This window comes from Canis lupus, chromosome 2, assembly GCF_003254725.2.
Source record: "Canis lupus dingo isolate Sandy chromosome 2, ASM325472v2, whole genome shotgun sequence".
NCBI lineage: Eukaryota > Metazoa > Chordata > Mammalia > Carnivora > Canidae > Canis > Canis lupus.
In genome coordinates this window covers 75,897,829-75,909,847 of record NC_064244.1, presented here as the reverse complement: position 1 = coordinate 75,909,847, position 12,019 = coordinate 75,897,829, and the positions used below count along the sequence as shown (strand labels likewise).

Genomic DNA, 12,019 nt, shown 5'->3' with positions numbered 1-12,019 from the left:
TCTTTCCTTCACACAGAAGTCCAACCTGTCAGCAAATCCAATTGGCTGCACCTTCAAAATATATCCAGAATCTGACCACCTCTTGCCATCCTGCTTCAGGCTACCATCATTTGTAGACTTATTAAAAATGGCCTCCTATCTGGTCCTCTAGTATTTGGTTCTGCTCAGTGGTTCTTGTCTCATTTGGAGAAAAAGCCAAAGTCCTGGGACGTCTGGGTGGCTCAGCGGTTGAACGTTTGTCTTAGGCTCGGGACGTGATCTTGGAGTCCCGGGATCAAGTCCCACATCAGGGTCCCTGCATGGAGCCTGCTTCTCCTCCCTCTGCCTATGTCTCTGCCTCTCTCTGTGTCTCTCATGAATAAATAAATAAAATCTTAAAAAAAAAGCCAAAGTCCTGACAATGATGACTTATTGATCTAACTCATCTCCTGTCACTCTCCCCATCACTGCATTCACTCCATGCTGTTGTTGCCTGTATCGGGCATGCTCCTGCCTCAGGGCCTTTGCACTTGTTTTTCCTCCTGCCTAGCATGTTCTTCCTTCAAATAACTACATGACTGGCTCCCTCGACCTTCAGATCTTCACTCAAAAGAACCTTCTCCACGAGTCCTAAGATATCCTATCAAAACTTCAACATCTGACATTTCACATCTCCCCACCTTGCTTTATGTTTTTCCTTCTTAATATTTATCACTATTTAATACACCACACCTTCGCTCATTTATCCTCCATTGGAATATAAGTTCCCTAAGAGTAGAGTTTTTGTTTGTTTCCTGAAATATCTCCAATGTCTACAACAGAGGTTTGTGATATTTGAAAAAGGAAATTACATCCTTCCTTTGGTTTTTTAATTTTTAAATTCTTTTTAAAATTATGTCCAACGTAGAGCTTGAACTCACAACCCTGAGATCAAGAGTCGCATCCTTCACCGACTGAGCCAACCAGGCACCCCATGACAAACATTGGTCTAATAACAAATTTTGGAAAAACCTGAAATGGGCCAAGCCCTTTCTTTTATACACAGAGAAGTTAAACCCAGCAGATGAGAGGTCATGTGCTCAATACTACACATTTTTCTTATTTTCTGGATGCCTGCTCTGTGCCGGGCACTGTGCTATGACCCGGGGCTCCAGAGATCAACAAGACCGTTGTGGATCACAATTTTAGTGGGGCCAATGGATCATATACCCAAGAAAGAAGTAAGCCAAGTAACTGGAGTGAGTGCCGAGAGAATAAATTGGGGAAGATGGGACTGAGCGACAAGGGGTGATGGCACCGATTCAGACTGAGAGGTGGGCTAGGGAGTGGGATCTGAGGAGGGGACATGTGAGCCAAAACCCAAATGACCTGAAGAAGCCAGTCATGCAATGCTATGGGAGAAGAGCACTCCAGGTGGACAGAACTGTGAGTGAAAAGGCCCTGAGGTAGGGACTCCTGGTCCAGTGCTCCTTACCACTTGCTGCCTCTCTGGGGCCCTGAGAACCGCCCTGTGATTGTCCTGGGCCTCCCTCAAGCTCAGCGCTAAGCTGTCAGCTTACCCAGAGAACAGCAGTTCTCTGAGGCTGTGGGTCCCCCTCCCAGAAGCCTTGTGGGTTAACCGGATCTGAGTTTCCTGGTTCCCGTCTGGCAGGGGATGAGTGGACATTTTCACTGCCTTCGTTCCCCAGGCTCCAGCCTCAGCCCCCAATCTCCATGGCAACCCTAGACACAATCCTAATCTGAAGAAGGATCTGGAGCATAAAGACCACTATAAGGAGGCCAGAGGGCTGGTGGACTCACCTCCTCTTGCTCCTTGTGTCCTGCCAGCCCGTCTGCTGGGTCCCCACACCCTGGTCTCCCCAGGGACATCCAAACTGAGGATTCTGCAGGTCTGCGCCACTGCTGGGCACAGCGGGGCTATGGAGGCCTGTCCTCTGCAGCTGCTTCTGCTGGGGGCGGCTGCCTTGGCTGCATCTGCTCTGGAGACAGGTGAGCATGGGGGGGGGCTTGGTGGGGGCTTGGCTGGGGCAGGCAGGAGATTCGATCCTACCACCCTTAGAGACCGTTTCTCCATGATGGGCTGGGACCCCCTTGACTTGAGGAGGCTGGGAAGCCCTGTGCCTGATCTTGCTTGGTGCCCCCAAGTCCAGAATGTGTGCGTGTGCGTGTGTGTGTGTGGCAATGGACAACACCGTGGGTGTTGGGGTCAGACAGTCTGGGCTCACACTCTCACCACCTCTTCCTACGTTTCCACTCTTGACATCACCGCCTCAACTCTTGGAGTCTGTTTCCTCAGCAGCAAAGTGGGAATAAGGGACCTCACCCCTTAAGGGACTATTATTATTGTGCATATGAGATAAGCGTGCAAGTCCTTCTGCACCTGGCACATAGAAAGCGCTCAATTCACTCACTCTCCAAACCTCCCTCCACCCCCGTGGGCGTCCAGGGCAGCCCCTGGCTTTAGTAGGTCTGCGCAGATTTGAGAAAATGCCTCCACGTCCTAGGCCCTGATGGTGGATTTCTTCCCCAAAGACCCACATCCTGGCTGGTCCTCAAGACCCACAGGTGCCCCTACTATGTACCAGAAAAGCCACCTCCTCTTCTCCATCCTTACAGAAATTAGAGCTACTTGGATTATTTACACATTAACTCATTCAATCCTCACAACAACTCTGTAGTGTGAGAATGTTTTGGGATGTAAGTTACAGACACCAAAGTAATGAGGCTTAACCCATGAGGGACATTATTTCACTTAAGAGTGGCCATAGAGGATTCCAGAAATGGTTAATTTAGCAGCTCAACCATGTCAGTACTTCTCCATGAATCTCATGACCTCACCCATGCAAGACGGCTGCTACGGCGCTGGCCATCACATCCTCAGTCAACCACTTTTGAAAGCAGGAAGAAGGAGCCTCCTCCTCACATAGCTCTCTCTTTTCTTTCTTTTTTCCTCTTTTCCTTTTTTTATTCAGAGACGGAAACCTTCCCTTCAGTAAACCTCTTCAGTCTCATTGCCCAGAATCAGGTGGCATTCCAACAAGCCCTACAAACAGAATTAGGATGACAGAGCTTAGTTTAGGCACTCCCGGTACCAGGAGGGCTGGTACGCTGCTCTCCCACAGCTGAGAGATATTAGGGTTTTTATAGGCGCAATAGGGAAAGGCCTGGGGTGGGCAGGTGCCCAGTTCCGTCCACCCTCTCCTCCAACAAGATGCTAGCAACAGCTCACATTTCTGTGCCACTCATGAAACGCCACGCACCGGCCTAAGCACCGAACCCTTACCTGCCCACAGTCCTCCAGTTCCAGAATATGAAAAGCTCTGGAAGACCAGAAGTCCTTCTTAACTAATTTACTGGCAGCACCTGACGTGAGCTGAAGGAGGCTGTTTCTTGTCTGTATTTGTCCTGCTCGGGGTTATGTCCCTATTAGACTCGCTCTAGAAAATGGGCTTGATCACCAAGGGCTGCAAACATAATCTCCTGCACACACACCACGTTACCTTTCTAAAATCTGGAAGATTCTGAAACACGTCCGGGGGTCTTTCACGAAGAGGCTGGGGGCCTGACTTAAATCACTCCCCCCTCCCCCCAAAGTCCCGAGATGGCGCGAGCGTCCCATTTTGCCGACGGGGAAACTGAGGCCCGCGGCGGGAGAGTGGGGCGCGCAGGGCAGGGCGCCGGCGGCGCGGTTCCAGGGCCGGTCTCTCCCCCGCAGCCGACCTGGCGGCCCGGTGCGGGCGGACGTGGCAGGGGGCCGGGCTGCTGCTGCGCTCGCACGCCGCCTCGCGCTCCTCCTACTTCGTGGCCCGGGACGCCGACTGCGCGCTCTGGATGCGGGCGGCGGCCGCCGGCGACAGGATCCGCTTCCAGTTCCGCTTCTTCCTGGTGTACAGCTTGGCCGCGGCGGCCCCGGGGTCCCCGGCGCCCCCCGCCAACCCCGCCGCCCCCGCCGCCTCCGCCGCGCCCGCCGACCCCTGCGCCCCCGGCTCGTACGTGCAGTTCTACGAGGGCCCGCCGGGGGCGCCGCGGCCCCTGGGCGCCCGGGTGTGCGGCCGCAGCATCCCCGCCGCCGTCGCGTCCTCCGGGCCCGTCCTGGGCCTCCGCCTGCGCACCCGGGGCCGCCAGCCCCGCGTGGCCTTCGTGGGCGAGGCCACCTCCTTCCGGCTGGGTGGGTGCGGGCGGGGCGGGGCGGGGGGAGCTGGGGGCGGGGGCAGGGGCCGGGGAGGGCGGGGGGGGGCGGAGGGACCCCCCACGAGCGCGCTCCTGGCAGCGAAGGTTCCAGAACCCCGAGCCCAGGCCCGTGCGTCCGTGCGTCCGACTGCCGGGCCGCGAGCGTGCCAGCCCCCACCAGCGCCTGACGCCCGCGCGCACGCTCACCCCGCACGCTCATTCACACCACCGTGCACACACCCTGCACGCTCATTCACCACCGCGCACACTCACCCCGCACGCTCATTCACAACACCGCGCACACTCACCCCGCACGCTCATTCACACCACCGTGCACACACCCTGCACGCTCATTCACCACCGCGCACACTCACCCCGCACGCTCATTCACAACACCGCGCACACTCACCCTGCACTCTCATTCACCACTGCGCACACTCACCCTGCACTCTTGTTCACCACCACACGCACTCACCCTGCACGCTCATTCACAACACCGCGCACACTCACCCCCCACGCTCATTCACACCACCGTGCACACTCACCCTGCACTCTCGTTCACCACCGCGCACACTCACCCTGCACGCTCGTTCACCACCGCGCACACTCACCCTGCACGCTCGTTCACCACCGCGCACACTCACCCTGCACGCATCGTTCACCACCACACGCACTCACCCTGCACGCTCATTCACAACACCGCACACACTCACCCCCCACGCTCATTCACCACCATGCACACTCACCCCGCACGCTCATTCACACCACCATGCACATTCACCCTGCACGCTCATTCACACCATCGCACACACTCACCATGCACTCACGCCACAGCACCTCTCGTACTACACCTACCCCACCTATGCGGCACACTCGTTCACACCACCTCACGCTCATATGCTGCGCACAACCTGCACTTATTCACACAACTCCACACTTGCACACCTGACACCCAATGCCCACACTCACACACTCACACGTCCTGCACCGTTTCACACAATCCCACACACTGCACACCCAACGCTCACACTGTACACAGCCCTCACAGCCTGCGCACCCTCGTTGACACACATACTCCCACTTCCACACCTGACACCCAACACACACACTCTCACACCGTGCACACCCATTCACATGACCCCACGTTCACAAACCTCACACCTCCACACCCCTACACACTGCACATACGCCACACACCCTTCACACTCATTCACGTGACCCTACACTCGCACACCCATACCCCGACACCCACATTCACACACATTCTGTATGTACATAGAAGCCACAACATTGCACTCATTTACACAACACACATGCCCATGTGCCTCACGCAGTGCAACACAACCCGCATACCTCACAGACTGCACTCACAGTTTGCATTACACACCTCATACACACAGCACCCCTTTGCACACTTAGATACAACTTACCCAGTCTCAGGTTCACACCGGGCTCTTCTGTCCTGGCTCGGCCCCGCAGGTGATTGCGGGGGGCGAGTGGCTGTAAGCCACGCACCCCCCCCCCCAAGCACGTTAAGGAAACAGAGGGTGATTAATCATCATTTAGCAAGTGTGCCCTTGCTCTTTGGATGCTGTCTGTTCCTCAGGGCCACGCCGTGCGTGTCTTCTCGTCCTCTATTTGTGGGTGAGACCCAGGCTCGGGGAGGGGAGGGGAGGGGAGGTGCCCAGGCCGCCTGCTCTCTGGAGCAGCGGGGCCTTAGCGGCCGGAGCACGTCCTCTTGCCCAAATGGGTTTAAGGCTTTAGCTCCCGCAGGCGCCCGGCGAGCGGAGGCTCAGCCTGTGTCGCAGCAGGCGCCGTGTCCGGGGAAGGCGAGCAGGCGGCTGCCGAGACTCAGAGGACTCCAAACGCGCAGAGAAGCTTTACCGCCAACTCTGGCAAAACAGCCAGGACTGCGAGCGCCCAGAGCCCAGAGCAGGGCCGTCCGAGCACCCATGGGCTCCCCATGCCCCCCGCCTGCGGGCCCTGGGCAGCCCTTCAGCACTGAGCCGGTCGGGGAGCGCCCCCAGGCGCCCCATGGTCTCTTCGGACCAGGCTCACCTTTCTCCTTCCCGGGCCTGGCGCCTGGTCTGAATTTTGGATGTTATTTAATTATTCAATTTTTAGCGAGTGCGCGTGAGCAAGAAAGAGCAGGGGCGGGAAGCAGGGGCAGAGAGGGAATCCTTAGCAGGCTCCAGGCCCAGCATGCAGCCCGTTGTGAGGCTGCATCTCACGGCCCTGAGATCATGACCTGAGCCGAAATCAGCAGTCCAGCACTTACTGACTCAGCCATCCAGGTGCCCTGAATTCTGGATTTTATTTTTATTTTTTTAAAAGATTTTATTTTTTATTTATGAGAGACACAGGCAGAGGGAGAAGCAGGCTCCATGCAGGGAGCCCGATGTGGGACTCGATCCCGGGTCTCCAGGATCATGCCCTGGGCTGAAGACGGCACTAAACCGCTGAGCCACCCGGGCTGCCTGAATTCTGGATTTTAGATTTTCTCTCTCTCTCTCTCTTTACCATTAGTCTCTAGCTCTGGGAGGAACCATAAATCCTTAGGGCCAAGACCAGTGGTGCCGGGGTCTCCTTTCTGGCTCCTGTTGGCAGTAGGGTGCCCAGGGACCTATTATGTTTTGCAAACAGTTCTTACTGGTGGATTGAGAATGAACCCCGCCCTCTCTCCCTCTTTCTCTCTTTCCCTCCCTTTCTCCCTGTGGCCTTGCCTGCTTGCAAGAGGTAGCTATCGGCCAGGGAGCCGGGGTGCTATGGCCACTTTGTGCTTAGCAGGATTGGACTCCCACAAGAAGGTGGCAGTGGCAAAGCCCTGTCACAGCTCTGGCTTCCTTAGATCAGATTTGTCATCTAAATGAAGAAGGGTCCATTTCATATCCTCCGGCCACACACACAGTCCCTGCCACTCACACCTGCAGGCACAGCCTGCCTGCTGCATGCACACCCTCTTACATGGACACACACATGTGACTCCCCATACACAACCACACTACTGTTTGTGTTTTCTCTCATATTCACTCTTAAGCTTACATACCTGCTATGTATTATTCATTTTCATTTGTAGACAAAAGAAACCCAACTCTGGTTGGTTTAGCCAAAGGAGAATGGGGAGGAACCCCTGGAACAGGATATCAAATTGTTGGTTCAGATACAGCTGGATCCAGCAGTTCGAGTAAGGGCACCTGGGCTCTCTCTTTGATCTCTGTCTTTGCACTGTGGGAGTCTGTTTGGCTTCCATCTCAGGCAGCTTCTTTTTCCACCTGGCAGTAAGGTGACCCTGCAGCTCCAAGACCACGGTCCCCCTTACAGCTCTCACCTTGACAAGATAGCTAGCTAGCATCTTTTCTTACGGTTCTAGCAAAAGTCCCAGGGCCAAATCTGATTGGTCATGTAGGTCATGTGTCCATTTCTGTGGCCAGAGATGGGGCGTTCTAATTCCATGCCGAAAGCAGATAATTGAGTGAATCCACGTTCTGCCGGGGTGAGGAGTGCTGCCGAGGGACGCAAACCAGGACAAGGAGGGCTGGAGCGCTGGGGACACTGGCGTGCCGTTCTCACGTGGAGCTTAGGGGCCTCCTGTAAGGTAATGAGTGCGGACCCGAAGGGAGAGAGCCATGCACTTACTGCTGGGAGGGGATGCCGGGCAGAGCTGATGGCAGGGCCAGGCCCCGAGCGAGGAGTTGCTGGGAGCGGCCAGGCTCGCTGGGACACAGCAGACACCCTCACACCCACTGTGCACCACAGGGTTCATGAGCAGGGGACTGAATTCCACTCTGCTACTTAGGTACAGGCTGTGTCGCCTTGGCAAGAGACCTGAGCTCTCCTGTAGTTTGTTTTTTTTTTTAAGATCTTATTTATTTATTCATGAGACACAGGGAGAGAGGCAGAGACACAGGCAGAGAGAGAAGCAGGCTCCATGCAGGGAGCCCGATGCGGGACTTGATCCTGGGTCTCCGGGATCACACCCTGAGCCGAAGGCAGGTGCTCAACTGCTGAGCCACCCAGGTGTCCCTCCCATAGGATTCTTGTGAGAACTTAAGGAGATGGGGTGTGAGCCAAGTGCTTAGGGCCGTGCCCAGCACAGAAGAGGAACTCCATAAATGTCAGCCATCAGCATCATCTGGTGACCATGCACCTGTCCACCGTGACACACCCACCCATGCTTCCATCCATACACGTGGAAGCAGCCCTGCTGCTCGAAGCTCCCACGTTCCCTCCCCCTAGGGCTGCACATCCCTCTGTGTCACAGACAGACTCAGGGTCCTCATCTCGTGCATCCCCTCTTGGCCCCAGGATCCTGTGGTGCCTACTTCCGCTGTCAGAACGGCAGGTGCATCCCCCCGAGCCTGGTGTGCGATCGCTGGGGCGTGGACAACTGTGGCGACGGTAGTGACCAGGCTTCCTGGCCACCAGCCAACTGCAGAGGTCAGTGATGGGTGTGGCCCGGGGGGGGGCCTCCTGAGCAGTGAGGAGGGGCAGGGCCTCAGTGGGGAGCCCAGAGGTGGAGCTGGGGTACAGAAATAGGCAGGGGAGAATAAGATGAAGCGGGTAGTGGGGAATCTGTGGAGGCTGGACTGAGGATCAGAGCCGGTTAGAACCAGAATGATGCTGGAGAGGATCTAATCCAGCTGTGGCCAAATGGTATGCTAGTGGTGGGAGCTCTTCCTAAGGGGCATTTTGCACAGAGGACCAAGACCTCCCAAGGAGAGATGCTCTATCTAACTGGACGTGGAGGCCCAGGCCCTAGCTGACTGTTGATGTCCCCAGGGGTGGGGACCTTCGAGTCTTACTTTGGAAATCATTCATCCAGTCTGACTCCCACATTTTACGTATGGGGAAACCGAGGCCTAGGGAGGCGAAATGACTTGCCCAAGGTCATAGAGTCCGGGAGGAGCATGACCAGGAATGACCTCTGTGGACAGGGGCCCCAAAAGATCCTTCCTGGGAATCTAAGAAGCCGCATCCTGCAAACAGGGCTGCCATGTACTGTTGAACAGACTGTTCACTGCAAAAACCCACCTGGCTGAAGGGTGCAGTCCAGCTTCCTGGGACCCCACACACTTGCCTCCTAAGCCATTCTCAGTCTCCTTTGCAGGTTCCTCATTATCTCCCTGGCACTCTGTGCTTCGTGCCTGAGGCCCCGTTGCCATACCCTCCTTTCCTCCAGCCTTCACCGCACCAGTTCCCTCCGTGGTCTCCTTCCTACTGCATTGCCAGCTGGACTCGTCTTTTTTTTTTTTTTTTTTTTTTTAGATATTTATTTATTTATTTATTCATGAGAGACATAGAGAGAGAGAGAGGCAGAGACACAGGCAGAGGGAGAAGCGGGCTCCATGCAGGGAGTCCGACGTGGGACTCGATCCCAGGACCCCGGGATCACTCCCTGAGCTGAAGGCAGATGCTCAAGCACGGAGCCACCCAGGCGCCCAGACACATCCTCCTTCTTGGGGAGACGCTCCACTGGCAAACCGCAGGCGCCGGAGCTGGGCCGCGTGAGCTCGTGTCCTTCCCTAGGACTTCCTGCCCTGCGACCTGGGCAGGGGACTTAACCTCTCTGCCTCACTTCCCTTATGAGTAAGATGGAAATTCTGAGAGTAACAAGCCCAATTTTAGTATATGTGCTGCCGAAGTGAGCACTGAGAGTAACAAGCCCAGATGGGTTTAGGGAGGCTTTACTGAGCCCAAGTCAAGCCCTGGAAAGTTCCAAGTGTTACTTTCTTATTTCCCGCTGCAGGTCCCTCGCTGGCGCCCAGCCAGGCAGGGAGTACAGACGGCCCTCCGCCCAGGCCCCTGACGCTCTCCCCGGCTCTCGGGTCTGCAGGTCCCCTCCAGGTGGCCGCCGGGAGGAGCCCCCTTGCAGGCCGGGCCCCCGAACAGCAGGATGCCGCAGCCCCTCCGGGAGGTAGATGTCTTTTGCTTCCCACCTGCTCCCACTCCTCCCACCAGGCAGACGCTCAACCGCTGAGCCACCCGGGCACCACTCTCCCTTTCCTTCTGCAGGTCCCCGGCTCCGGGCCGCGGCGCTGGTCTCCTCGCTGGTCCTGGCCTCTGCGGGCCTCCTCCTGGGCCTCCTCTGGTGCTGCTGTGCCTCCAGCCGGCTGGCCCGGCAGGCTGGCGCCCGTGGCCTCTGCCCCCACTGCAGCATCTGTCCGTGTCTTGGCCAGGTGGCTCCTGGGGGGCTGCAGCCCAGTGGCCCGGCCTTCCAGGGCCAGGGAAGACGTCCCTAGAGGCTGTGGCTTCAGAAAAAGACTGGGCTCTGGGGTCCGATGGACATAGGGTTGTGCCTCAGCCCCAGGAGGGCCGTCTGACCTTGGACAGGTCACGTAACCCTCAGACTTGGTCTGCTCCTCTGGAAAATGGGAAGATTCCTGCCTCCTGGTTGTTGTGAAATACATGGGAGCTAACCGGCCTTGTAGCCTTGCTGGATCCGTCAAGGGTGGGGAGCAGGGGCCTTGCTTGGCTCCCAGAGCTCACCTGCCCTGCGCTGCCCCACCCCAGCCCAGCCGCAGGTTCCACCGAGTCAAGCCCCCGTCGAAGGCGCAGGACACGCTCTGGCGGGGATAGCACCATTTATTAAGAAAGATCAAGACAAAGACCACAGGAGGGTCCCTTCTAGGACACAGAGGCCAGGCATCCTGGCCCCACATCTGTGGGCTGCTGGTGGGGAGGGTACGTGCCCCCAGTTGGGCCCTCAGGCTCCCACAGATGGGGCAGGGCTGTCATGTCCCCTTCCTGTCCCTCCCAGTCATGAGTCCTGGCATCCCCCACCCAAGGCACTAACTCTTGTCAACCACCAATGCCCTCCTCCCCCCATGTCCCCTGGGCCTTCACTTCCAGATCAGTGGGGGGGCTATGGGCTGGTGTGGGCGGGGAGACCCTCTCAGTGCTGGGCTCTGCCTGTAGCAGCTCCTGGTAAGAGTTGGGGTGGAGTTTCCCTGGCAGCCCTGAGGCCGGGGGGGCCCTGGGCTAGGTGTCGGGTGGGGGCGGGGGTGGGGGGGATGCAGGCCAGGAGGGCTCGGTGGGAGGGGGAGGCTGCCAGGGGCAGGTGGCCCAGCTGGCTGGGCAGGGGTGACAAGGGCTGGGACGTGGGCTGGCGGGGGTGTGGTTGCCCGCCCAGGGGTGAGCTGCCTTTTGTTCCACAGTTGGCACTAAAGAGCTTTCCCCACCCGGAGGAGGGTGGTAAAGGCCATGCTCCTTGCTCCAGGTAGCTGGTGAGGCACCAGGCTACAGGCCGCAGTTGGCTCTCGTAGGATTGAGGGCTGCCCGAGGGCTGCTGACCCGGACAGCCCAGCTCTAGGGGAAGGGGGGGCTCTCTACTGGTGGTGACAGTTCTGAGCCCACTCAACCACCGTGTCTGACCCCAAGTCCTGGCGGCCCTCTGAGGCACCGGCTCCCATCCAACCTGCCTTACCTACCAGCCTGCGGCTTTGCCCAGGTGCGTTTGTGTATGGGGGGTGGCGTGCCCACCCTCCAGTCCAGCCCAGGGCAGTAGCAGCAAAGCGTGGCATTGCCTCAGTTTCTTACAAAATATTCATAATAATATTAATAATAATAATATAGTCGACGCTGTGGGGCTGGGACACTGCCCGGGAGTCCGTCTGGGGCAGGCGGCTGCCTACGAGGGGCAGGGGCGAGTGTTGGCTCCCGCCTGGGCGCCGTGCTGCAGGTCCAGCGGCTGCGGGGGCGGGGCGCCGGGCCGGGCGGAGTGCAGCACCAGATTCTTGATACAGCCCGTGATGCCCGAGGAGAACCTGCCCCCGGTCAGCGTGGTCACGTCGGGAGCTCCGCCTGCAGGGAGCCCAGGGCGTGAGGAAGGGGCATGCTCTAGCCCCCCTCCCTCCCTTGCCCAGAGGATGGT

The 12,019-nt window shown here is 57.6% G+C and overlaps 2 protein-coding genes across 7 annotated transcripts in view; one reads left to right on the top strand and one right to left on the bottom strand.

Annotated features, from left to right (window-relative positions):
- Positions 1–1,529: 1,529 nt before the first annotated feature.
- Positions 1,530–11,674, top strand: LDLRAD2 (low density lipoprotein receptor class A domain containing 2). Its single transcript, XM_049106044.1, has 4 exons — positions 1,530–1,968; positions 3,695–4,147; positions 8,455–8,586; positions 9,896–11,674. Exons 1-4 carry the CDS (start codon positions 1,899–1,901, stop codon positions 10,435–10,437), a joined length of 1,197 nt encoding a protein of 398 aa, XP_048962001.1. The 5' UTR covers positions 1,530–1,898; the 3' UTR covers positions 10,438–11,674.
- HSPG2 (heparan sulfate proteoglycan 2) overlaps positions 10,714–12,019 on the bottom strand; it is a 99,271-nt gene continuing 97,965 nt past the window's right edge. For all 6 annotated transcript variants that reach the window (XM_025447973.3, XM_049106034.1, XM_025447974.3 and 3 more), the window contains one exon: positions 10,714–11,949. In XM_025447973.3, coding sequence (XP_025303758.1) covers positions 11,777–11,949 — 173 coding nt within the window. In that variant the 3' untranslated portion in view covers positions 10,714–11,776. The remainder of the gene's footprint in view (positions 11,950–12,019) is intronic.